Source organism: Diadema antillarum, unplaced genomic scaffold, assembly GCF_040938485.1.
Source record: "Diadema antillarum isolate AM-2024a unplaced genomic scaffold, OU_Dant_1.0 scf00000125, whole genome shotgun sequence".
NCBI classification, from domain to species: domain Eukaryota; kingdom Metazoa; phylum Echinodermata; class Echinoidea; order Diadematoida; family Diadematidae; genus Diadema; species Diadema antillarum.
Window position 1 is genome coordinate 65924 of NW_027271014.1, and position 27736 is coordinate 93659.

At 40.0% G+C, this 27736-nt stretch overlaps 1 protein-coding gene and 1 pseudogene across 1 annotated transcript; both read left to right on the top strand.

Moving 5' to 3' along the window:
* Nucleotides 1-4648: 4648 nt before the first annotated feature.
* On the top strand, nt 4649-23922 carry LOC139720261 (sacsin-like; annotated as a pseudogene).
* Nucleotides 23923-23945: 23 nt separating this feature from the next.
* LOC139720263 (sacsin-like) lies at nt 23946-26429 on the top strand. Its single transcript, XM_071631624.1, has 2 exons — nt 23946-25481; nt 25566-26429. Exons 1-2 carry the CDS (start codon nt 23946-23948, stop codon nt 26427-26429), a joined length of 2400 nt encoding a protein of 799 aa, XP_071487725.1.
* Nucleotides 26430-27736: the final 1307 nt, after the last annotated feature.

A 27736-nucleotide genomic window follows, 5' to 3' on the forward strand; every position in this document is an offset into this window, starting at 1 on the left:
ACAAAAATAGATGAAAAATTACAATTCACATAAAAACGGAGTATAGGCCTACCGTCAATTTTACAGATTTCATTGTTGTACAACAGAACAACAACAACAAAAACCTAGGGGGATAACGAGACATGATACCATAGTCATGAGTGGTTTCTATTGCTTGAGTAGGACCTATGCGAGCAAAAAAGACGAATGCAAGAATTGGCATCAAGTATTTATAAAAAAAATAATTTTGTAAAATAATTGGCAGTGCCCACCGCCAGGGGCGGATCCAGGAAAATTCTGTCAGGGAGGAGTTGGGGGGGGGGGGGGGGGGGGGGGGGGGCAAAAAAACACACAAACAAAAACTACCGTGCGATTGTTAAATTTTTTTCCCATTTTTTAGGGTTTCATTGGCTGACAAGCAAAACAAAATACATTGTACATAGTAGTATACGAAAATCACCATGAATCATACAGTCATGCATCGTCATAGATAATAATGCTGTTATTAATTTTGTGTCGTGTATTTGATCTATGGGGCAAATTGTTTGTAAAATAGGGCCCCATTTTTTCTCTCCTTTCTTTCTTTAGATTGACAACAACAACAACAACGTTATGGTAGGCCTATCAATATCAACCAAGGGGGGGGGGGGGGTTCTGTAAGTACTCAGTTTCCCACGACCTTCCCATGCCAGGGTCCTGCCATCATCCCTGTCTTCTAACGAAACCGTGTTTACATTTGCGCTAAGAAGGACAAAGCACACAACAATTTTGTTCAAGAACATAAGCCTGTACATTTTCGCTCACTACAAAAGAAGATTAAACAAACACACAAACAAAAAACAAACAAACAAACACACTCACACACACACAAAAACCCAATCAATCATCAAACAACAAGCAAACAAGGAACAAAAAGAACTTTGTATACAAGACACGCAAAAATTGTTCTGGCAATGATTTCACGGGTAACAACTGTCATGACTGTGTTAACCTGCCCTGTTCATTATTGTGATCAAGTACATGAACCCACGGGAGCTGGTGTCATGCATAGGAAAGGTCTGCTTTTACCGTCTCCATACACTGCCAGCATGTATATCGACAGTGCGGGAACAATGTCAAAGTAGGATGTTTTCCCTTTGTAATGATACAAACTTTTACTTATCAGGTCAATATTGTTTATCAAGTGTGCGTGTTTTTTTTAAACCATAAATGCATTAAATCCATATGAGTATATGAATATAAGAACGACCCAAGTCCATGGAAGACCATTTCGAGTGAACTAATAAAAACTTCATATCTTTTTTATTTGTCCAATAATATTCTATTTAACTGTGATGGGAAGGCAACATTTAAATTAGAACATATATTATTATGACAATTAACATTTACATTAATTGTGGAGAGGCCATTTTGTGTGGTGGACTTGGGTCGTTCTTTGATTCATATGGACTTGGGTCGTTCTTTGATTCATATACATGATATTCTGCTATAGAGACGAGAGAAGGATGAGAGAGGGCGCTATAATATGAATGTTAGAATGACCCAAGTCCTTCATTCTGACATTAATATAAGATTTAACTCATTCATTTCAGGCACTTCCGGGGGTAATTAGGATTTATCATTCATACACAAGATGAGTCCATGCATAAGCTACAATTTCCCATGTCAAACTGAATTTGGCCAAAAATTGGACTTGGGTGGTTCTTATATTCATGTCTTCATATGTTTATCACCAGTGTCGAGCATTATTTCAATTTGGGCGTTTTGTTATATCTCTCTCTCGAAGATTAAAGTGTTATTCCTGAGGCCGTCAGGGAAGCGTTGATTGTCCATCAACATTAATTCAAGTGAGCCGGAAACGCTTGTCCCATGTTTAACACGTGTCCATGACAACCGAAAACAAAGTACAGCTAAAACCAACTTAACCCAAAGAGCAACGTAGATTGAGTGAAAGCAGCAACATTATCAGAACACATCAGTGAAAGTTTGAGGAAAATCGGACAATCGATGCAAAAGTTATGAATTTCTGAAATTTTGGTGTTGTAATGACTGGATAAGGAGATTACTTCAGTTTATGACATCATGTGTGGACAACAATATAAAGAAAAGATAAAGAAAATTGAACATACTTTCACTTTTCTACCTTAATGCCAAGAGCACTTGACTCACCTCTTTCAGAAAGTATGGGGAATGACATACCCTTAACATAATGTGAGTAACAAACAGATGGAATATGTAATTCAAATGAAAAATGATGTTTTTTTTTTTAAAGGAATTCTTCTGTTATTTTTGTTTAATTTGTTGTCCTGGTGTCATAAACTCTAGTAGTCTCCTTATCCCCAAACCGAACCCTCAGCATATTATGGGCTTTGTTATGATTTCTTTTTCTCTATTTTTTTTTTTGAAGAGCCAAAACTCTGTGGGTAGGCCTATGTGTTAATATGGGAGGAGGGCTGTAGCCCCCAACCCCCTTCCGTTCTGCCGCCCATGTAAGCGCTGTATACCGTGTATTCTTTCGGAATATGACTATAACTTTCATGTGCCATTAAGCAAGTTCATCCTGTTAACCCTGCATGTATCAAACTAATCGAAATTCATTCAGCGGCTGTTCAGGGTCCTATATCCGTCAGGAAGGAAATTTGCATTATCTCTATGGATTCTGGCAGCGACAGCCACCCACGTTCTTTACAACAAAACCAACAAAAAAGAAAAAGAAAGAGAAAAAAAGATAATGTTTTCCTTTTTGTGTATTTTGCAAGAGGCATGAACATTATAGAACTTTGTCTTTAAGCTCATCCAGCCCGAATATGGATTTGTTTTCAAATGCCGCATCCTACCAGAAAGTATACATCAACCAATCGATAATGAAAGTTTCGAATATAGATAGGATTTCGATACAAATTAATGGGTTATCATTCCCAGGCTGCGCTTCAGGTGAGCAAAGTTTTACTCTCTATTTGATAATGCAAATTATTAAGTTTTGAAAATTAATAACAGCGCTGAAGCTCCAAAATAGTTGTGGGCAGTGAAATTCGCCTTATTCCAGCTTACAGCGAAATGCCTGCCACCCCACTTAGCTTTAGTTCAACTTGATCGAAATCACAACAAACGCTACCTTGCATGTCAGGCCCGCTACACACATCTCGACACATACACATACCTACCTACACACACACACACACACACGCACACATGCAGATATCCCCACAAAACGTTTTTGGTTAATAGTTCAGTGAACACAACAATGATTCTTTCTCCTATTCAAGTTCGCATTGCAAGGTTACCAAAACACCTTAATCAAAGCTGATGCGAAATTTCGCGTTTCAAAGGGAAATTTCAGCAAAGATTTGTGTGCAGGTCAATTATTTTGAACACTTATTAAGCTATGCATTATCTCCACAACCAATCAACAAATGTGGTCATTGCTTGTATCATTGATTCATGAAAACAATAGAACCCTTAATTAAAAAAAAAACATATTCTAGGTCCAATGTTTATGAAATCTCTGGGATTCTGGTTAATTCTACCTCTTAAGTGCATCTTTAAAACCATTTTGATCGAACATTGCTCGCTGGCCATGTCTTTACTTTGTGTTATGTTTTGTTGGAAGAAAAAACATGAGAATGAAATAAATGAAGTGAAATATCGGCAGCAGTGGATTTTTGTTTTCAGTAACAGGGAATGCTCCCAAGTAAGATCAAGCTTTACATTGGGACAATATCAATTGATAGTAAGATATGAGGAAAAACTATGATGTGACTCAGTTTATACAAACCTTTTAATAGATACTAGTAGGCAAGGATCAGAAAGACCGGAAGAAAAACAAGATGGAAAGCAGAGTCGGTGGTTGCGCAACCTGACAACCCTCTACACGTCCATTGCGCAATCCGACGAAGAGAATCTGAGGAAATTGAGCAATAAAAATGATTCAGTGTGTCTCCTTTTTCGCACATTGAACTCACCCTTTCTTAAAGTTCTGTTAACGCCTTCGTTTATGATTAGTTCGTACATGTTGATAAGCTATCAAGTAATTGAAGGAAAGCAATCATTGCTGGTCAAATCCAGTATTACTTTAATGAATGAAAATGAATGATCATTCAGACGCAAGTCCGTCTCGCTGCACTGGTAACATGTTAAATCTAATTTCTCAAGTTTGCTTTTGCATGCGTACCTCAAAGGATAATTTCTGTTAACGCCCGAACGTTTAAGAAAAAAAAAAAAGAAATTTGTGAAATGTGTGTTGAAAACAAAATATGGAGAGCTGTCCAAACCAACATAAAACACAAATTTGCCAACTTGTCTTACTCTGTAGAATGTTGCAATTGTAAACTGCTTATCTAGGCCCGATTTTCCGCGAAATTTCAGTGATTTACTTCTCTGTTTCTCATGTCTCATTTGACGCAATAGACAGTGAAATCAGGATGGGACTTCCTTTTAACTTCTGCCATTAAAGCCGATTTGAACATGATTGTTATGTATTTTCACCTTAACCGCTCATTGAACCTCGCGTGGCGCATGCCCAGCCGCGTCCAGTGCTCACAGTGTTCACAGCTCATATTCGGTGGCGTGAGCCTCCTATCTGATTATTCTGCTCTTACATGCTCTTGCTGGGTGGACGCGATTTTCTGTTTGTCTGCACGTAGGAGATCAGAGATTGGATCAACGTTGAGATTAGGAGCTAATATCATTGACAGCAGGTTTTTTGGGCGCAAAGCAGCGGTTTTCCAAAACAATATTGTCAAATGCATGGAATTAGGAACAGGTCGGTTCACTTGTGAGCATTTTTCAGGGGCGAACTGCAAAGTCAGTCACAAAACTTCGGTAATATCTTCACAGTATAAATGCCTTAGTCCATCTTTGAAGTCACTTCATTGAAACGGCCCGCTAGCCACATCGTTATATAGGGAGGGGTGGAACAGTGATACCTACATATTTGATAGTTCGAAGGATTCTTCGAAAGAAGACGTCATACTACTGAGAGAACAATATAACCTAGTCGTAAGTTTTGCATCAAAGCTGTTTATATTGTGTTATGACTCCTCTTATAGATTTCAACTTTTCCATGGATGAATGAAAACCACTGTATCAGGGACACGGCATGGACAGCAGGACAGAGAGAGTCGCTTTCATACCTAGGAAGTTGCACAAACAATCAATCAGCTTGTCTCCTTTTTCGTAACTTGAACTCTACCGCTTTGAAACGTTCTGTCGACGACTTCAACCATGGTGAGTGCTTTAGCAGTTTTTTTTTAAAAAGATCTGCTGCATTAGAAACCTTCATCGTATAAGTATTACAATCTGATGCCATGACAGCCATCATTTAATTTGTTCATGTAATTACCAGTGACGTTTTGTCTCGGGAAAGCTGTGAGGTTTTTCCGGTTAACACCTTGGCGCATTTAGATAATATCTTGATGGATTGGATTTATGCAATTCTGTAGGATGATCAGTGAGATAAATCGGCAAATATAAATATATGAATATAGATTGTTGTAATCATGTCTTCTATGTATATATATATTTTTTTTTCGAGGGGAGGGGGTAAAGTGCAAGGATGAATGATTAAGAAGAAAATAATAATACCTCCGAGAACATGAGAAAATGATAGGCTACTCATAACCGTCTGTAGGTATGATGTGGTTAATAGATTGATGCCAGTGAATTATTTCAATCTAATATTAAAGGGATGATAGTATTGGTTGAGATGAGGTTTGGGCTTTTAACTTTTTACGAGATACCAAGAAACCATATGAAATACTACAGTGCATACAATTCTAAGGGAATCAAAAGTTTATTAGATGAAAATAGGTTTTGGAATGGCTGAGACATCAAAACAAAAAAAGCAAAACAAAGCGATCCTAATAAAAGGTGGGTCCCACCTTTTATTAGGATTGCTTTTTTTTTGGGGGGGGGGATATTTCAGCCACCAACATATGTTAGAAAGCTGAAGTTAGGTCTCAACCAAAACTATACGATTTCCTTAATAAAATGAGCTTCAAGGAAGGAAATTTATTATTTTTTTAATTTCTGGATTTTGTTGATCATATCAAAACATTGTCCTTTTTCATAAGTCATATGGCATATGAAGTTTTGGCATCAGAGAAATAAACATTCTTCTTCTCATTCAAAATGAGTAGATTACCATATAAGCGTTGAATAGTTTGTATTTTGAAAACTTCATGTCCTGATTCAAAAGGGGTTAACGATTATGATAACACAGGATCCAGCTATATTATTACCTTCTCAACATTCTTCCCTTTATTTGTTTGTTTGTTCGTTTAATTTTCGCCGATCAACTCAGGATCCGGACCTTGATGATTCTGACCGTAAGTAAACTGTCTAATTTCTTTGAATTGAAGTGATCGTATGTTTAAATGTTACGAGAAGTTTACAAGAAATCACACGCAAACACAAACAACAAGTCGCTATATCCCACAAGCTCAAAGGGACTTACCCGCGAGTATTCTTTCGGAATGTTTAAGGATTTCTCTCACTTATAACACCGAGGTACGAGCATATTCTTCATTTTTTTCTTTCTCTTTGATTCTAACCTTTCCATCACGTTTCTTGTAGATGCAAATTGAATTTCCTTTTCTTTCTCCCTTTTTGCATTTTTATGGTGCTACTAAGAAAAAAGAATTCAAATTTTCTATAGTTGACAAATTGGCGGATTCAGAGGAATTCGTCTAACTGAGAGACGAATGATTATATTTCTGCCAACGCCTTGCACATAATACAATACTTTGTCTTATCACTTCATACCCATACAAAAATGAAACATTTCAGCACTGCTATAGCGTCTTAGCGACTATTCTCTTCATTTCATATATTTCATTTCATATATTTCATTTCCGACAAAGTATAGATTGCCCTTATTTGCATATAATAATATTTCTCTATTTACCATAGACGGTTTTAAATTAGTTACCAACAACAGGATTACTAAAAGAGGTGGTGGTGTTGGTTTTTACGTCACGCAAAATTTAAACCATAAACTGTTAAATGAATATTGTATCATGTCTGAATGCCTTGAGAGTATTTTTATTGAGGTCATGACCCCTACTAAGGGGAATATCATTTTTGGGGAAATTTATAGACCTCCGCATTCCAACCTTAATGAATTCACTGAGCGGTTTCACAATCTTCTCTCTAATGATTATTTTGATACTAAGACATGCTTCATTATGGGTGATTTTAATATAAATCTTTTAAATTGTAATGACGCTTTATGCAGTCAAGATTTTCTTAATTTCATGTTGTCAAAATCCTTCATTCCTCTTATCAGGAAACCTACTCGGATATCTGATGCTACTTCTACTCTCATTGATAATATATTCGTTAATAATGTTTTTACTGATGTTACTTCTGGTATTGTAGTTTCTGATATCACCGATCATTTCCCGATATATGCGCTTGTACCACAGTTTTCTATTAGGAAAATGCCAACCCTTAATTCAGGTTCTCGTGATATGTCCGAATGTAATCTTGATAGACTTAGAGAGGGATTGAGGTCAGTTGATTGGTCCTCTGTTTATAACCAAAGAAATGAAAATTCGTCCTTTGATGTTTTTATGAACATCCTTATAAATATGTGTAATGTTTATATACCCTTATTTAGACGATTCAGATCGAATTATAAGAGAGTACCAAAACAACCATGGATTTCAAAGTCCCTACTTAGGTCTATCAATAGGAAGAATAAATTGTTTTACAGATACCGAAAATCTCCGAATGATGTAACCAAATCCCGTTATATTCGTTACCGCAATGTACTTACTTCTTCGTTGCGCTTAGCCAAGCAACTGTATTTTGCAAATCAGTTTGAAAAATGCAAGTTCGACATTAAGAGTACGTGGAGGGTGATAAACACAGCTTTGAAATCTAGCACTGTTACAAATTCCCCTACTCATATTTTGAATGACGGTCATCAAGTTGATGATCCACAGGAAATGGCCGATGTATTCAATGATTACTTTGTTAACTTAGGACCTGATCTTGCTAGCAAAATACCAAATACCCAGACAACTTTTCATTCTTTTTTAAAAGACAGGAATGTACAAACCATGTTTTTCATTCCTATTGTTGAAGAAGAAATCAAAGAAATTGTTGATAACCTAAATATTAAGAAAAGTATAGGTAATGATGGTATTTCGGCTTTTCTTCTGAAGAATATAATAAATGAAATAATTTCTCCACTCACTTATATTTTCAATCAATCTTTATCTAGTGGCAAAGTCCCAGATAATATGAAAATCGCTCGAGTTGTTCCCATATACAAAAAGGGTCCAAAAGAATTTGTGAGCAATTATCGCCCGATATCTCTCTTAACCTCAGTCTCAAAAATTCTTGAAGGCTTGTTTATAAACGAACTCTTAGATTTCTTGTTAATTGCAATATTCTTTCTAATTTCCAATTTGGATTCAGAAAACAGCATAGCACAACTCACGCATTATTAGCCTTCATTGATAAAGTAGCTCATGCTTTAGATGATGCTTCCCACACCATCGGTGTTTTTCTCGATTTTTCGAAGGCTTTTGATACCATTGACCATCAAATTTTGCATTATAAGTTAAGCCATTACGGTATCCGTGGGAGGGCTTTAGAGTGGTTTAAAGACTATCTCACAAACAGAAAACAATTTGTTTATATAAATGGCTATGAGTCAGGTATGACGTCAACTTCTTGCGGTGTCCCCCAGGGTTCTCTTCTTGGCCCACTTTTATTCATCCTGTACATCAACGATCTCCAAAATTCGTCACAGATTTTTTCTTTTATTTGTTTCGCTGATGATACAAATTTATTTCTATCTCACCGCAATCCCAATACCCTCGTAAGTATAATGAATAATGAATTGAAATCTGTTCAGTCCTGGATTTACGCTAACAAGTTATCATTAAATGTTGATAAAACACATTATATGTTATTTAGCAATTCCTTGCAAGTTATTCCTGATGTTAAGATTAATGATATTAACTTAACCCGAGTAGATAGTACAAAGTTTTTAGGACTTTACATCGATGGTGACCTTTCCTGGAAAACTCACTTTAATTTTTTATGCAAAATTTTGTCACGAAATACAGGAATCCTAAACAAACTGAAACATTTTTTGCCCAACCATATCTTGCAGGTTGTATATTCAACCATGATTTCCCCATATCTTAATTATGGAATTCTTGCGTGGGGTAACGCATCTAAATACTTACTGGATTCACTTTTTCTTCTTCAAAAGCGAGCGATCAGAATTATTAACCATGCTGGGTATTTATCTCACACTAACGCCTTATTTCAGAAAAATAAGATTTTAAAACTGATAGATTTGTTTGGTTATAATCTAGGTATTTTTATGTATAAACTTTCCTCAAAAGATCTTCCTGGTGTCTTTTTACAGATGTTCATAAGAAACAATTCTGTCCACCACTATCCAACTCGCCAGAGTGACGCTTATCACCTTCCACGAACTCGAACAGTTTTCGCTAAAAACACAATTATGTATACAGGTCCTAAATATTGGAATGATCTCCCAACAGAGGTTAAAAGCTGCTTGTCATTATCATCCTTTAAGCGTAAACTCAGACAGCATGTATTGAATAGCTACAACACACAAGTGCACTAAAATTCCTTTTTATTATGCTGATAGCTGCTCTGTTATACTACTCGGTTGTTGCCATGTGAACAGACTCATGCATATACATTTTAGTTGCATGCTCTCTCAAATTCCTTCCCATCGGTGTTTTTCCTTCCACTTCTAGTAAGACCTTGGTCGTGTCGCATAGTTTCCCCTCCTTTCTTTTTTTCCTTTCTTTTATGCATCATTGCAGCTGGCTGGTATATCACATATAGGAATTGCAATTGATTCATGTTCTCCATTTTTTTAATCTTTCCCCGTGTCTATGGAAGCCGGAATGTTTAAACCCTAATAGTACTTAAGTATTCACGTCATTGTCACTCCCATGTCTAAATTGCTATGAGAGCAACTGCTATAGTGTGCAGCATGTGGTTACTTGTTCTCATTTTATCACACACATAAATGCATGTGAGAAGAATCTTCTGAGCCCCGAGTAATAGTCATTCTCTTTTGTTTATCATTACTTTTGGTCTTAATTGTACCCGTGCTCCTCATCCTGTTCCCCTTACTAGGCTTTTGTTGGGACCTACACTCAACAAGCTTTGCTTTTTAGTAGGTTCCATCGTATTTCTCTTCGCATCCTTTACTTTGATTGAAAATGACACATCGACCGTTATGTATTACTTTTGTATTCCTATTTCTTCATGTATATATCCAAGCTGGACATTCTGTATTCTATTTTGTTATATACCATGTATTTTCCATCGAGAAATACGAAAATAAATTGAAATTGAAATTGAAAATATAAAAAATGAGTACAATATGATCTTCATAGGGCCGCAGTATTATTTTTGGGGGTAATTTCTGATAGGCTTAATATTGCTTCTATGAGGAATTTGCATCTACTCGTCTTTTTGTCACTTTATTCTACATTTTTTAAATTCCAACAACATCTAATGAGTATATCACTTTTTGATTTGAACCTAAATAAAGACGTGCCAATAAATTGTGCTCTCAACACCAAGTACTCTCTCAAAATGCTCTCAACTCTATCTATGGCAATTCTACAAAAGACCGAAACAAGATTAACCAAAATATCATTACATAATGACTGTATCCCAAGTAGAAATAAATTGAATAAAATACCAGATCCTTTAATTACCACATTAGCAGTGACATAATCATTATAGTATAAATCTTGTGAAAATCCTGTCTTCTCATTGCATCCTCTGTGCTTTACTGAAACAATATTGATTAAACATCAAACGAAAATGATTGTCGAAATTAAGTTGATTCAAGAAGAGAAGTCTGGTACGGATGAAATCTGTTCATCAGACATCAAAAGGATAGTATGAATTTAGCAGAAGTGACAAAATATTCATGGAGCATTATATTCATGCCAATCACTCTTTTGATTAAAAGCCATTCCCATATCTGTTCTTTGGAAATTATTTCTTCTTAGACCAATTTGGTATAACGGTACCTCCGCTCGTAACTTACCTGAAGAAGATTCTGCGAGATTACAGTGATGGTCAGATAATAAAGGTAAATGCTTTGACCCCGTATAACTATATTTTGCACGTTTCTGATATCTCGTATGATAATATGTGCAGTACTTTGTATATTCATAACCTCTGACGGAGTAGCTGTGGAATGTTACACGGAGAGAGATATGACAAGTGTATTTCAGGTTCTTCTTCAAGCAATCGATTTGGAAAATTAAAAGTTCAAGGAAAGTATCAATGGAGAGAACATGTAACAATCCTTTAGTCTCTTCTGTCAATCAGCAAAATAATATGTTATCAAAATGTACTCTTTTTAGATCAAGTGGTGAATAATTGGTAAATGAAATAATTAAATCCGTTTTCCATGTCCTAAATTTAGACCCTTCCCAGCGCTTAGATCAAGTTTGGATTATCATGTTTTACCAACGATGCCCTCTTCAAGCAGCTTAGTAGGTAACTGGCAATGCTGAGTTAATGATATAACAACAGGGTCCATTTCAATAGATTAAGAAGGCTTACCGTGCATACCCAGGCATATACACGTATAGTAATTATTCTCATTTTTATTTTTTTTTGGTCATTCAGGAGATCAAGCGCGTATTTAATATGTTAAGGGCCAAGACGCAGTGTGCAACGTATATTCCAGAGGTTCAAAAATGAAACATTTTGGCTCTGTAAAATAAGAGATGAACGTGTATCGATGCGTTTCATTAGACTATACACTAGACTTGACTTCTTTTTTTTTTCACCACGAGGAGCAACATATTGAGTGCGATGATACACTGCAAAAAGTCCGGTGTTGAATATGAAACACCGAGCTGATGTTAAATTTCCGGTGTTCATTTGTAGTGTTAGATTAACACCTCCGGGTGTCACTTCAAAATATAAAATTGTTTGCTGAATAGTTTCTTAGTTACTGTTCTTTTTGTTGATTTTGAACTAAAAAAAAGGTGTGAACACTTTTACACCACAGTAACACCAGTTGGTGTGGTCTCCTGTTGAAGCTGGGCGGGTGTTATACCATTGACATCAACACCAGCAATATCAAGTCAACACCATGTGGCGTCATTGTTGAATTAACATCAGCGAAGTGTCAAAAATATCACCAGCTGCAGTGTCAAATTAACACCACGAAGTGCCAGGTGAACACTTTTCAACACCATCACAACATACTTTCTACACCTGTGGGTGTGGTCCTCTGTTGACTCTTGATCGGTGCTAGAGTTAACACCCATGGCTTTAAATCTAAAGCGATGTTTTTACAGTGTATACTCTTTGAATTCCATGCTTTTGAAGGAGGATCGTTACTTGGGTATACTTTTTTTTTGCCTTTAAAAAGGAAATTCTCCAAAATGCTGAAGACGCTGGAGCAGAGAAGGTTAAATTTCTCTACGATGTCAGACAGTATGGTACACAAACGCTATTCAGTGAATCCCTGGCACCGTACCAGGGCCCCGCCTTGTACTCCTATAACAGTGCCAAATTCAAGCAAAAGGACTGGGAGGGAATACAGAAGCCAGCACGCAGCAACAAACAGGAAGACCCTCTCAAGGTCGGCAGATTTGGCATCGGTTTCAACTCCGTGTACCACATTACAGGTAATGCTTGTTCTGTTAATTTGTTACCGAATAAACATTATGTATGTTGTAGGTAATGGCGCATTGTTTCATTGAGATGACAGATTCAGCGACATTCGCTTCCTGTAAGAAGTTAAACTTAAGTACATATCATGATAACGGTTGTATCAAGAGCAAAAGTAATTTTTAACTCTCGAACAATCTGTAACGAGAGGAAAATGTGTGATTGGAAAAGAAAGGAAAGACAAAACAATCTACTAACAGCAGATTTAAACAACTGAAAATGAAGCATTATATATGCATATGATAATAGCAATGATTGCAATAATCACAAATAGGAATATTTGATATGTCTTTCGGGTAATGGCGACTGTAAGTGGTAAAATTTCAGTCATAGCGATAATGACTTATATAATGTGTGCGTCCTTAGCATATTTTTTCTTTATCATGCAGTAGAATCGACCGAGGAATGCCCAATATATCATATGATACTCTAAAGAGCATACTAAACTTTGCTGTTAATAAACCTGTGCATAATGTTTTATGGGAGCTTTCATTTACTTTGCAGACCTACCGAGCATCATGAGTGATCACAGTGTAGCCTTCTTAGATCCACTGGAGAGCCATTTCAGGATTCGCCGACGTCCTCAGACCGGATTTCGGTTTAACCTTCAAAACTCAAAAGATCAACAAATATTTAATGCTTGCGAGGACCAGTTCCAACCTTATCGAGGCCTTTTCGATGATGTAGAAGACGGGATCAGTGCTGGATATTTCGATGGGACATTGTTTAGATTCCCGCTCCGCGCAACCGAAAGTGATCTCTGCAGCAAAGTATACACAAATGAAAAAAAGATGGATGATCTCCTTGACGCTTTCCTCGTCGACGCGGAATTAGTAATGCTCTTCTTACGTTCGTTGAGAGAAGTTGAAGTTTTAAAGCGAACGGCTGAACAGGATTCCCGTCTCATCGCCAGTGTGAAAGCAACTGCGACGTCTCATGAGGAACTATCGATTGAACAAGATCAATTCACACTGCAATTGAAGGAGTATTGCTCCAAAGATGTCGCTGATCGAGAAGATCTTCACATATCGCGGGATGTTACGATAAGTTCTGAAAACTTGGAAGGTTCAAAGACTACTCGTTGGATTGTGTGCCACCATATCGCAGGTGCCTCTATGAGTTCACAACTTTCTACTATGGCAGCTGAGCAAAAGTTTCTGCCATGGACGGGCATTGCCGCTCCTATCAATACCACAGAAGGTGACAGATATTCAGGAAGGGTCTTTTGTTTCCTACCACTTCCACCGGGAGAAGAAAGCCGCACTGGATTACCAGTCCATCTGCATGGGTTCTTTGGACTTCAGAGTGACCGCCGGGCAATCAAGTGGCCTGGTCCAGACCAGACGGACGTCCCCGCGAAATGGAACGAATTGCTTGTGAGACAGCTTATTCCGTCCCTATATGTCAAAGCGATAACGACTGCCATTGACAAAAAAGACATCAGAGTGGAGAGCATCTACCGCACATGGCCCGATGAGCCATACGTTCTTGAGAAATGGAAGATTATTCTAGAGCCTTTCTTCAATGCACTATTTAAAGAACGTGTCATACACAGTGAGAACAGAGGATGGCTAAGAGTTGAAGATGTCATCTTAAAGGATTTGTCCGTGGGAAAAGACGTGGAAACGGTAGTATTGAAATGCCTACGCATTGCCGATCACCCATACGCGTCACTCCCCGAGTTCTGCATGAAGTGCATAAGGAAATACTTTAAAGGAAATGTCATCACAACAACCCCGTCGATCCTTCGACGCTGCATCCGACACAATGAAACCGTTCTAGAAGATCTCGACAGTCAGGAGAAGCTTTTGCTTCTCGAGTATATCATGTCCGACAGAGATTTTTCCGAGCTCACCGCACTGCCATTACTCCCTCTCGATGACGGCAGTTTCGTCCCATTTGAAGAGTCAAACGCAAAAGTCTACATTCCAACTGCTCAATTTCCTCGCGCTGTCATTCCTGGAGAATATCAGTCTTTCATCCGAAGATCAGAATCACAGCAACTTCGAAATCTCCTCGTCGAAGTCAGTAAGTATAGTTCTTTTCGTCCATTTTCACTCTGCAAAAATATGTGCTTACATAACGTGTTTTCGAAGGAAAAGTAAGAAATGCGGACACTGCTCTAATTGCGATCTAAAAGCAATGATATTCACAAATACGTAGGGGGTACACATATCAATGTAAATATTCATATACATGGGTCTAGGGCAATTAACCCCTTGGAAATAATCCTGGATCCTTTCCATGGCCCTAATCCTAATCCTGAACCTAATCCTAACCCTAACCCAAACCCCTAACCATAAACCTAACCCTAATCTTTACTCTAACCTTACCACTAACCAGTACATCTACTTAGCCGGGGGTAATTGCCCTCTGGGCGCAATTGCCCGGATATGATATACATATACACCAACATGGTCAGACAATATAAGGGTGAACAACCTGTGCGAACAACCTGTCCCCAGGGATACCTTTTCGGTTATCTATTTACTGTCTGATATAACCCAGGAAGACGATTTGAAGAATACGGTTTATGTAATAAAATTGAAAAGCCACATGTCTGTGTTGATAGTGATGTCTATAATACATTCAAATATAGAGAACAGCGATTAAGTCTTTGTAGACTTTGTATGCTAAAATGTGATTGTTTTCAAGGAAACAGCATATAGTCTAGATACGTAAGAATGACAGTTGACGTCACAAATTGAAGGAGATTGCTATGCTTATTTGTTATTCTATTTCCCTTTATTTAACAGCTAAAACTGGTCAGTTTCAGCTGGAGGTTTTGACCCTGCAGGCAGTTGCTGCTCTTCTCAAAAGATGTTTGCAGAACTGGGAGAATAGAACGGTCTTTTGGCAGCCGGGAATTGGCAACCACCCTCCTGCTGCATGGTTGAAAACAATCTGGAACATGTTGTACATGGAGAGTAGGGACAGTCTGTCCCTTTTTGAAGGGATGCCTCTCATCCCACTTCCCGATGGATATGCTTCTGAAGTTGCTCTCAAGCCACTTTCCAAAGTATCTACTTTGATTGTCAAAAATAACGGAAAGTTGACTCTGGATGGACATCTTGAAGAGGTCCTCGTCAAACTTGGCATAGACACGCTGAACTGTACGGACTACGTCATCCGACACCCGTCAACACTATCTCAGGGGTACATTCATTTACCGGTTCCTGATGGGATACTGAGGGCAACTTTGAACACAGACCATGCTTCTCTTGCCAACAAGTTGCACGACCTCAATGATAGGGAACGTGAGCTCTTCATTGAGTGTATCGGACACGCTACAATCAATTTCCCAGTTCATAATATATTGATCTCCCTTCCACTGTTCAAGACTTTTCAGGGCTCTGTTGCATCATATTCATCCATAGTGAGTGCAAGGGAATCAATCGGTTACATTGACACTTCTGCGAATGAATCTGGAAAGCTCCCTTACCCTGTCAAATTACAAAGACCTGTCATCAAGGCGCAACACAGTTCAATACCTCTCATGAGAAAACTTAAAATAACACCTGTGTCAAACTTCAATATGATCATGTATGTTGTGCAGGAAATTGATGAAGGTGATTTGTATAACCAATCTGAGGTTCGAAGCGTCATACTTTGGCTCCTCCGGCACTGGGATGAAATCAAACGTGAATGTGAATCGAGCAAGTATGTGCTTCAAAGACTGAAGGTTGTTCCTACTGACGGTCTCAGTTCAACACTGAAATCACCTTCTGAACTGCTTGACGTACGGGATCCAACACTTCAAGAGCTCTTTGGGGATCAAGGATTCTTTCCTGTTGACCCGTTCACGGATCCCGAAATTCTTTCAGCTCTGGGCCAACTTGGCATGCGAGCCCAGGATAGGGTAACTGCAGACGAGGCAATCATTTGTCTCCACAGCGTCTCTGAGTCCAACACTGCTGACTTTGCTCTCTGCTTTCTGAAATTCCTTGCCAACAATCTTCATATTATGTCTGGCTATTCGTCGCGAACATCTTGCACTGTTGGAGCATACATGAAGAGTATGCGGTGCATCCCTTACGAGCAAGTTCAACCTTCTTTCTATCCCGCACAGCTCCAGTGGTACCACATTCCATCGTCATGCCTTTCCACTCCAAATGAGACCCTGCTACTGTCAAGAGAGAATTCCATGCTATGTGGTTCAGTACTCCCACTCGCAGCAGCGGGCAACATACTCCTCCCAGTATTCGAAGGTCTTCAAATGGCTTCGAAGAAACCAACTTTACAAAATGTGATTGTGCAGCTGAGGGAATGTGTCCACCTGACTCAAGAGTGCCATGACGCAGATTTCATGGAACTGGCACCAGCGGTAAAAATCATCTATGATTTCCTCATGAATGAATGGCGAGAACATGGAGATATTGTAATAACCAAGTTGAAAGCTATTGGTCCTCTAATATGGAACGGTGAAGGATTTTCAGACCCAAGACAAATGTGTATTAACGAGCTTCCGTTTGATTTGTCGCCATACATAACACAAATTCCCCCTGCCATGCGTAAATTTGCCGAATTTTTTCGGGCTGTTGGAGTGATATTAACAGTGAAAACCGATGCGGAATCAATGATCGACATCATGCATGAAGTGAAGGTATCATGTGACCAACCAAGAGGACAGGACACCGCCTTTCATACAAAGCAACTTCGTCTTGTCATGCAAATCTTGAAACAGCTCCAAACAATTGGAGAACTGCCACCACACTTGCAAGATCGTTTATTGGTCCCAGCAGAAGCTGAAGGATGTCATTTGATACCAGTAGCGGAGAGCGCATTTGTTGATAAATCTTGGCTAAAATCAGTCGTCAATGATGAGCAATCTGAAGAGGGAGAAACGTTCGCTTTCGTCAGTCCTCTTGTAACAGCGGACCTTGCTGACTTTTTGCACGTTCCTCCACTCAGTCGTTTGCTCGTTGATGCTGACGATCTGGATGGAATTACACCGATGGGCCAGACGGAACCACTGACTGTTCGGATAAGTAACATTCTGAAGAATTCATATGAAGACTCGGCTATTTTCAAAGAAATGATACAGAATGCTGAGGATGCTGGTGCCACAGAGGTTCGTTTTCTGGTCGACATGAGAAAAAACACCAACGCTATGGAAAAACTCTTTGATCAAGGGATGAAGTCCTGCCAAGGTCCTGCCCTGTGGATCTTCAATGATGCTGTATTCACAGACGAAGATTTTACAAATATTCTTCGTCTTGGTTGCCGAACGAAGGAGAAGAATCCCGAAAAGATTGGAAGGTTTGGGATAGGTTTTAACTCAGTGTATAACCTGACGGATGTGCCTTGCTTTGTAAGTAGGCAGTTTATTCAGTATTTCGATCCCCAAACAACTCACCTAGGTAACATCCTTCGAGATAAATCTCAACCCGGCCTACGAGTGAATCTCCAACGCACTAAGCAACTGCGGAGATTTTCAGATCAGTTCATGCCTTTCAATGGGATATTTGGCTTTCAGACTGCAGAGCCGTTTCACTACGACGGGACACTCTTCCGGCTTCCGTTACGGAGTGAAGAGGAAGCACGAAAAAGTGAGCTCAGCAGGGAAAGTTATGACGACATTAGACTTAAAGAGCTGTTGCTTAAGATGTGGGAATCGTGCAGAAGCGTACTTATTTTCACAAGGGCAGTCATGAAAGTTTCGATGTATTACCTCTCAGCAGAGACGACTGATGCTTCAAGGGCTGTAATGCTTTTCAGCACAGAAAAACGCGTATGCGGAAACACCGTCAAGGATAACATAACATTCAGTACAGAGTCAGTTTCTCAGGAAATGACTCAATCAGGCGCAGACTACTTTCAAAAGGAGACAACGGTGTTAAAGACCACATTCACTTCGATCAGGGCTACGTGTGAAGGATCGGAAGCAACAAAGAGGATGGCAGCAGTGGAGTCCGAAATGGGACTCTCTCCAAGGGGAGAAGTTGCAATGGCCCTTCACTCGCATCCCTCCGAAATTCAGGGAGAGGTGTACTGCTACCTACCATTGTCTATAAAAAGTATGTTGCCTGTACATGTCAATGGGGCTTTCGTTGTGACTGACAATAGACAACACCTCTACAAACCAACGACTGAAGGTATGGGGATACGTGCTAAATGGAACCACCTTCTCCTAGCAGACGTTGTATGCAGAGCCTATATATACTTGCTATCCGATGAAAACTTTCTCAAAGTATTAACTGGCAAGTATGGTTCGGTATCGTATGATTTCCTGTGGCCCGATGCTGAAATTATGCCAAGGGATGGAGACTGTTCCGCATTATTTGATGCATTCTACCAGGCAGTGGTACATGGATCACCGCAACCCGCGCTTTTCTGGAAGGATGGAAGGACTCTGCAATTCAACGACCTTGTGTTTTTGAGTCCGGAACTTCAAGAGGAAGATAGCATAAAGACTGAGACAACTACCATTTTAGAACAACTACACTGTTGTCGAAGTGAACGAAAAAACACGGCGTGCTTTCATACGCGCGGGGCTTGAATCTGAACTGCTGAAAAGAACGATTGATCACGAAAGGTTTTTTGACAACATTTTCTTACCGCGACTCTCTTATGTATCAGATGAGCACAGAAACACTCTAATACTGTTTGCTCTCAACTCTAGAAAAAACAATCTGCGCCAGAAATTGAAAGACCTTGAATGCATACCGGTGTCAAGTCCTGGAGGAAAAGCTTTGCTACGGACACCGAAAGATCTCGTACATCCGGAGCGCAAAGCAGCTAAGCTCTTCTCGGAAGCAGATGGTGTTTTTCCTCAGAAAGAATTCACATCAAGTCAAACTTTAGCCGCTCTTCAAGATCTTGGAATGATGACTGATTACATTTCTGTGGAAAGGTTCCTCACACAATGTGAATCAGTGGCAAGATTGTGTGCAGATGGCGACGACAATGTATTGCAGAGAACTCATGGATTGATGATGTATCTGTCGAATATGCTGTGCAGAGCTGAGTGGAAAAATAACGATTTCCTCAAGAAACGATTGATGAGGATAGCTTTTTTACCAGTCGTCTCAGATGGCAGCACCGTGTCTTCTGCCCTGCCATGGAAATCATTTCATCGATACATGGCTGCCGACTGCATCTACTCCAGATTTCAAATGGATTTGATTAGCAGTGTAGCCCCAGTCCTTTTTGAGTCTGGTGCATGGAGGTTACCACACAACGTGTCACTTTTCCTTGATATAGGTGTGAGGCAACCTACACTTAAAGAAGTCATGAATCAATTATGGAACATCCGCCATCATGTCGAGAATGGAAACGTGTCCCATGAGGTTGTGAGCAGTTGCAACAATATTTACAAGTATTTGAACAATAAATGTAAATATCAACCACAGAATGAACTCAGTAAATCACTCAGAGAAGATCGATGGATTTTAATTGGCAAGGTATTTGTGCATCCCTCCAAGGTGGCAAAATCAGTCAGCAATTCCCTTGAACCATATTTGTTTGAGCTTCCTTCACATTTAAACAAATATTCCTACCTTGTCAAAACAGCTGAAGTTAAGGAGATATTCGGGGCTCGTGACTATGAAAAAGTTCTTCGTGATATCTACATTCGCAGCGCCGGTACCTCGTTACACACTTCTGAAATCACTGTTGTGATTACCGTTGCACGCCTTTTTGGGAAAGCCTGGCCTGGTAGCAAAGTTCCCACTACATTTCTCCCAGATACGTTAAATGTTATGAAGCCATCAACAGATCTGTGCTATAGAGATGTTGACTGGATAAACGCTGAAAATTGCCAACTTTCTCAGTGCCATTCTGACATCAACTTTTCTCTGGCAAAGCAGCTTAACATCACAGATGTTCGTCGCCAAATGCTCGAACAGCATGTCAAAAACCTGTCAGGAAAAAGATTTGGCCAACGTGAAAAACTGACGACCCGCATCAAGCGCCTTCTTCAGTCGTACTCGTCCCAGGAAACAGTTCTCAAGGAATTGCTTCAAAATGCAGATGACGCCGGTGCAACTGAAATCCACATCTTGTATGATCCTCGCCGGCACGGAAATAAGAAGGTGTTTTGTGACAATATGAAGCCTCTGCAAGGTCCTGCAATTTGTGTTTTCAACAATCAGTCATTCTCTGCTGAAGATATAGAGGGAATACAAGACCTAGGCGAAGGAAGCAAAGGAGGGGAAATGAGCAAGATCGGTCGCTATGGAGTTGGCTTCAACACGGTATATCATCTCAGTGATTGTCCAAGTTTCATAACAGGGGGGCAAACACTATGCGTGTTCGATCCCCTTTGTAAGTATGTACCAGAGGCATCACACTACAGCCCTGGTCGCCTATACACTATCTCGGATCAGTTGCGTCAAACGTTCTCGGATGTTTTCCCATGTTATCTGGAAGATAGACTTGGTCTTACTCACGATCATTACACTGTTTTCCGCTTTCCTCTTAGACAAGACATATCTGAAATAAGCAGCGAACTCTGGAGGAGCAAGGACAAAATAAAAGAGCTACTGAAAGAATTCGAAGGCACAGCGTCAGAAAGTCTTCTCTTTCTGAAAAATGTCAATACGATCAAAATATCGGAGATCACGGAAGAGGGACTTCTGACATCTACAAGAACAGTACACGTAGAATTTCAACCACATGAAGAGGAAAAGAAGAATGGTTTCTATGCTCGTGTATCAGAATACGTTGCAGCTGTCAACAGTTGTCAAAGTGTGAAGGAATTGCCGTCTGCTGATGTTTGCTACGAACTCTGCGTACATCGGATGGAAAAGAATGAGCACTGGGTGATATGTCAACAGCTTGGCAGTGGAAAATGGACTGAAATAGACGTAAAAACCATGATCAAATATAAACTCACTCCTGTTGGAGGGGTTGCTGCTCGTTTATCAGGTGGAACGTTAAGAGGGAAAGCATACTGTTTCCTGCCTCTTCCTATAGAAACAGAATTGCCAGTCCATGTTCATGGTTACTTTGCTCTGGATCACGAGAGCAGAAGAAATCTATGGCAAAGTCAATTTCAAGATTATCAAACCATGTGGAATCAACTGCTCTTTGAGCACGTCATTTCATCCTCCTACATAGCGCTTTTGTTGTGGATTCGTGACTACATCAGTGCTCAATATGGGTGGCTCATGCCAATCCCGCATGACAGATTAGAAGACACACTCAAGATATTAGATGTCTATCATGGTTTCTTCCCACTGCATGGACGCGACATATTTTGGGAAAATTTCATTAGCAGCATCTACAAAAGGATCGCCTGTATCAGGTATCTGCTTTTCCCCGTACTCATCCCAAGTGATGAGAACAATAACTTAGTTCTGACATGGAGGACACCTATTGATTCTGAATTACTCACAGCCAAGTCCTTCCTCGGATTCTTCAACAGGTTGAAGAAGAACAAGAAGTTTGCCATCCTAAAGAAGATCATCCAGCATACAGGTTTTCCAGTCATTGAGTCTCCTTCTGCGGTTGTTTCGAAAGTTCTGTCAGCATCTGCAAAATGCAACAAAGACAGCACCTCGTTTAATGTTCTTGAAATCACACCGTCAGCAGTCGTGACCTTCCTTGGTGGGAAGAATCGGCTTAGTGCTCAACTTCCTATTTCGATATCACAATCAAGGCTTCAAGACGAGGAACACTTAACCAAACTCATCGAGTACTGTAGAACAGTGGATCAACTTGAATTTCACGGGCTTCCACTGCTGCTCACTCAAGATGGCATTCTAAGGTTGTTTTCCAGACAGGAACCTGTCTTTAAGTCACCCTATGCTTACCTTTTTCCCAAAAATTTGAAGAGTTTCCTTCACGTACACTTTCTCCAAGATGTACCAGCAAGCCAAGAAGTCTTCAAGGACCTCAACATCATTGCTATTGCTGAGATGGTAAGCGTAAATGCCCCTTTGTTAAAGATTCCATCAGACAATCAATTGCCAGTTGACAGACTGACATTGCAATGGGTCGAGGGTTTGTGGGAGCTGTTGGGGTGTCAATTCACATCTGCGAAGCAAAAAGATGAATTCAGCAATGAAATCACGCACAGACTCGGTGATTTTGCAATATTACCCGCTGTTCCACTCTTGTCGCGCACGCAATCCTGGACGAGGAATCATGGGCTCTTTCTGGTGCCTCTCAGGATATCTTGCACTGTCTTCCTTCCTCATACAGACATGACTCCATCACTTACTTCAGCGCTGCAAACGTTGGGCATTCTCGAAATTGCGGATGACTTTCATTCACTGCCCTTAATTGTCCAGCTAGCCTTCGACATTGGTTCCGAAAACAAGGTTTTGAAGCTCCTCAAGCACTTGATTTCTGAGGACGTTCTTGCTCGTTTCAGGAACCTAAATAAGATTCAGCATGATAAGATACTTAGTTTTTTTCAAGATAGATGCACAGATGTGAAATATATCAAATGCCTGCCCTGCTTTGAGACCATAAGCGGTGAACATGTAAGCATTGGCAACTTACCGTCTGTCTTCGTCCTACCAACAACTATTCCTTCATGCGAACAAGATGCCTGGTTAAAAAGCTGCCCTGCAGTTTTCCTGAAGTCAAGAAATGTATTTACGCCTCTGTACGAGAGACTGGGTGTGGCTGAGCGTGATATATATTACATCTATGCCAATTTTATCTTACCGTGTTTTCGGAACATGACGCTAGAGGGTCGTATAGAACACCTGCTGACCATAAAGTCTACACTTTCACTCGAGGAGAATCGGAAAGATGTAATTGATTACCTACAATTACAATCGCTGGCTTTCATTGAAGGAGCAGACGGAGTATTGCATACAGCGTCATACTTCTTTGACCCTGAGCTTGAGGTGTTCAGTCAAATGAAAGCAAAAGACAAATTCCCTCCCGATGCGATATGCACAAGATTGGGTCTAAACTTTCTGAGAGAAATTGGACTACAGACTAAAGTGACGAAATCGATGTTCCTAACATTTGCTAGGCAAATTGAAGGAGACAGTAACGCGCAGGAAATATCTAAAAGCCTTGTCAGATGTCTGGAAGAATACTGTGACATTCATACAGACGACATTTTCTTGCAACAAGTGGGAAGGATACGATTCCTTGTCAGGAGAAAGCTTGGCCAAGAACTTGAATCCATGCATCCACCAGTATCAGACGGACATTGTTGCATTATGTACTCTGGGTCAATAATCAAGAATAAGGAACTGGTATGGACAGTTTTGCCCATATTACCGGCTTATGCTGCCCTCGAATCAGGGTGTGTTAAATGCGGTGTGAGGGATATTCCATCTAAACTCGGTATGATCACGAACCCGAAGCTGTCAACAGTTTTAAAGCACACTTCTATCTTGTGCAAGAGTCTCAAGCAACAAGGGATGATTCATAACCATGAAAGCGTGAGCAACATCATGCAAAAGATTTTGACATTTGTGGCTAATCAGTGCAAGAGAAGTATTTGCAAACCACAAAACAGATGTGGTCATTGTGAGGTCATCGAGGAGAAACTCAGAGAAGGAAACGTTCCTCTTATTCTAGTGGAGTTTGATAACGCCTATGCTCTCGTAGAAGCGAAACAGATCTCCCGGACAGTGACGCGTAATCTGTCTCCATACCTGTACCAGCTTCCTGACAAATGGGGTCCTTTCTTTTGGTTATTTAAGATTCTTGGGGCAACTGATAAACCATCCATAGCCCAGTATGCGTTTGTTCTGAAGAAAATTTTTGACATTGGGGACATAGGATCACGTCATCCAAACGTTTTACGAGTAGCTGATGAAGCAGCTCGGGGATTATTCAAAGAAATCCATGAATCAGATGGCCTCTTGGTTGAAGAAGAATTGGCAAACACATCTGATTTGTACTTGCCTTCAACAGAACATGGCCTTAAGAAGTCTCACACCCTTTTTTTCCATGACGCTGATCACTTGAATGACCGTATTCCAAAGAGTGAACTACTCATACTTCATACCTTTCGTGCGCAAGAATCTATCATGAAAGAAGTCATTGACAAGCTGCCACTACGATTTCAACCAAAAGCACTGAGTGGAAGTATAAAAGAAGTGTTGGATTTGGCTGATATCGCTCAGGCAAGGTGTCTGTTAGCTCAGCGCGGCTATTGTGACTTAGAACGGCGTCTTGAAGTGGTCCTGCACTCAACAGAACTGTTTAACGCAATTGTAAGCATAGTGAAGCACCACAGTAATAAGGATATGAGTGAAAAAGAAAAGAAGTCAACCACACAAAAACTGAGCCTTTTGAAACTGTGCTGCATGCAAAGAGTACAAACAGTCCTCGAGGTCGACGGAAAAAACATCGCCAAAAGTGCTGAACGGGTACCTGCGTTTGTAAGGGGCACAAACCAGCTGTATGTCACGCACACCAATGAAGAGATGACATTATTTAGCGCAGCGAAATGTATCAACCGCGTTCTGGGAAATATGGTTGAAGGTGGAGGACAAGCTACACTTCTAGTAGCTTTATCTGTGAAATCTCCGTCGGAGATATTGTCCGTGCTATCTATGGATGGCATAGAAACATCTCTCGGAGGACATGATGGTTCTGACATTCGATTCCCACCACCAGGAAGTGCTGTTCCGTCTGAGATCTTCCATCTCATCGAACAGGACATGTGGGTGTCATTTGAAGAAGGGGAATATGTAGCTTTACTGCGGATGGATAGAGATAGAGAGATACATTATATTTATGCGCATATTGTCAGACTTGTAAGAGGTGAATCGATTCAACGGGTGTACCTTGTAGACATAGGGTCAGATTCCCATATTGAAGCTAGTGTGTTTGACATTCACAAGATCCACATTCCCAAAGAACGTTCTACAGCTACAGCACAAACAGATGACCAAGGGACAAGCCATCATATCATGGGTTCATCGGAAGTAGTACCGGCAGGCCCAAGGACAAAGCGTCAAAGGAGAGACTCATCAAAAGTAAAACCGGATGGCTCAGGAATAAGTCATCAAAGGAAGGACTCATCATTCCCGAGTAGCATCGACGAAGCTAAAAGGCTTGTTACTGAACAAGTAAAGGAAGTTTTGAAGTTACCGGAAGAAGAAAGAAAAAGGGCAGTCCATCGCCTGATGTTAAAATGGCATCCCGACAAGCACCCCGAAGGGCCAGATGAGTTGTTCAATGAGGCCTTCAAACATTTAAATATTGAATTACAAAGATTGTCGTCGAAGGGCATCTCAAGCTATGATAACATTTTCCGACAGGCTAATCAGAGGGCATCTGATGATCGTCAACGGTTCAACACCTACGGAGGATATGCGGGTGGTTCTTGGAGGTCAGGTACAGAATCAACAAATTGGCAGTTCTTTTTTGAGAGGCATTTCCAATCACATGATTACCGCAAAGCTCGTCAGTGGCTGCGACAGGCGTACGAAGACTTAAGGGCTGGTAGACATGACATGGATCCTACCGACAGTGAACCTTCTTTCGAATGGGTGTCTTTCAAGTGTCACCAGGCTGTTGAAAAGGGACTCAAAGCTGTGCGGTTAGCTTTGCGCGGATACGCCTCTTATACCCACGATATCTACTCTATGGCGTGCGAAATTAAAGATGCCATTCCAAATGGCTCTTTCATTTGTGATAGAGTAATCCGCCTTGCCGCGTTAGTTGATTATGCTGGAACCAGGTATCCAGATGACTGCGCGTTCTCTCAAATCCCGCATGAATGTTACAATAATCGGAACAACGCCCGAACGGCACTGAAGATTACACAGGAGATACTCGATATGATTGCCTCCTATGTGAAGCGGGATTCGTAATGTAGAGAAAACTAAATTTAGAAAACTAAATGTCCAGTATAACTATGTGTTTCACACTTTAGAAGCAGAGACTTGTAAATGTTCGTATGCATATTGACGCAATCATCTTTATATTTCTTTTGAGAAGACAAGTGAAAATAGTATGCGTAGACATTGTAAAACAAAGTTTTTGATGATTGGTTATAACAATTAATGACGCATCCACGAGGGCAGATGAATTGGCAAGTATTATGTAATGTATTGATGTAGTCCTACATCTTCCAGCAAATGTATTTGTTCAGACTATGGGGACCTAGCTGTCACTTCGAAATTTGGATACAAAGGACATTATATGAGTACCTGATGATAATATGTCGCAGCCAGTAGGTACATTGATTTCTCAAATCTGCGAAGTGGGACGCGAAATTGGTTTTATAAGATCAATAGATACTTCGTACAACTATCTCCTGAGGAAAATTTTCAAATTTGTTCTAGTGTTCTCGTATTTTGAAAGTCCTTTATTTTTATTCTTGAGCTGATGAATTTAGGCACTGTCATATCGGAGTTTGTATGTAGGCCTATTGTAGCATGAATTCGTGAATTTTCAGCACACTGAGGCCATTCTAAATGGTTGTTGTGCGTAGCTGAGCAACTCTATCTTGTTTACATTGTTGCAACGTGTAGTCACTCTAAGAAGCATTGCAAAAGCCTATTAAATGTTACATTGTCTGTGCCTCTTTTGGAAATGATTATCCTGTGCTTTGTATTTATAACTTCAAAGCGCTTCTGCTTAATTCAGCACATGGTAATACTGAGATTACCGATAAACATGATTGAACAGTATACGTCACGCTCTCTTTTGTGTTGTCGCTTAACAATGCCACGACATTGTCCAGTATTATGAGCTATCGGATAGATGTATCACATTCTTTATGACTAAATAGAGTGCCGTTTAATGAGATATTTATCGATTACATTGACTACATTACAATGTGTTTCACACTTTCTTTGAAAGGGACTTTTAATGCGTATTCAGGGCTATGGGGATTTCTGTGCCAATTGGCGTTCAAAGCACACAAAGGGCTAATGCACCCTTAGTTTTCTCGTAGCCGTAATGACTGAATAACAGTTTGCATTATCTTACAACATGTACAAACTGTGGTTTTGATTGATATAATGACTTTTTATCTTGTTCAGCTCGTTTGTCGTAAACCTGTGGCAAATGAGGTACATCTGTATTCTCCGTTTCCTCCACTTTTTGATATTATGTCATGTATGATTTATATGAAGTTATTGAATTCTTACATCACAATATGATCAGGTGCATG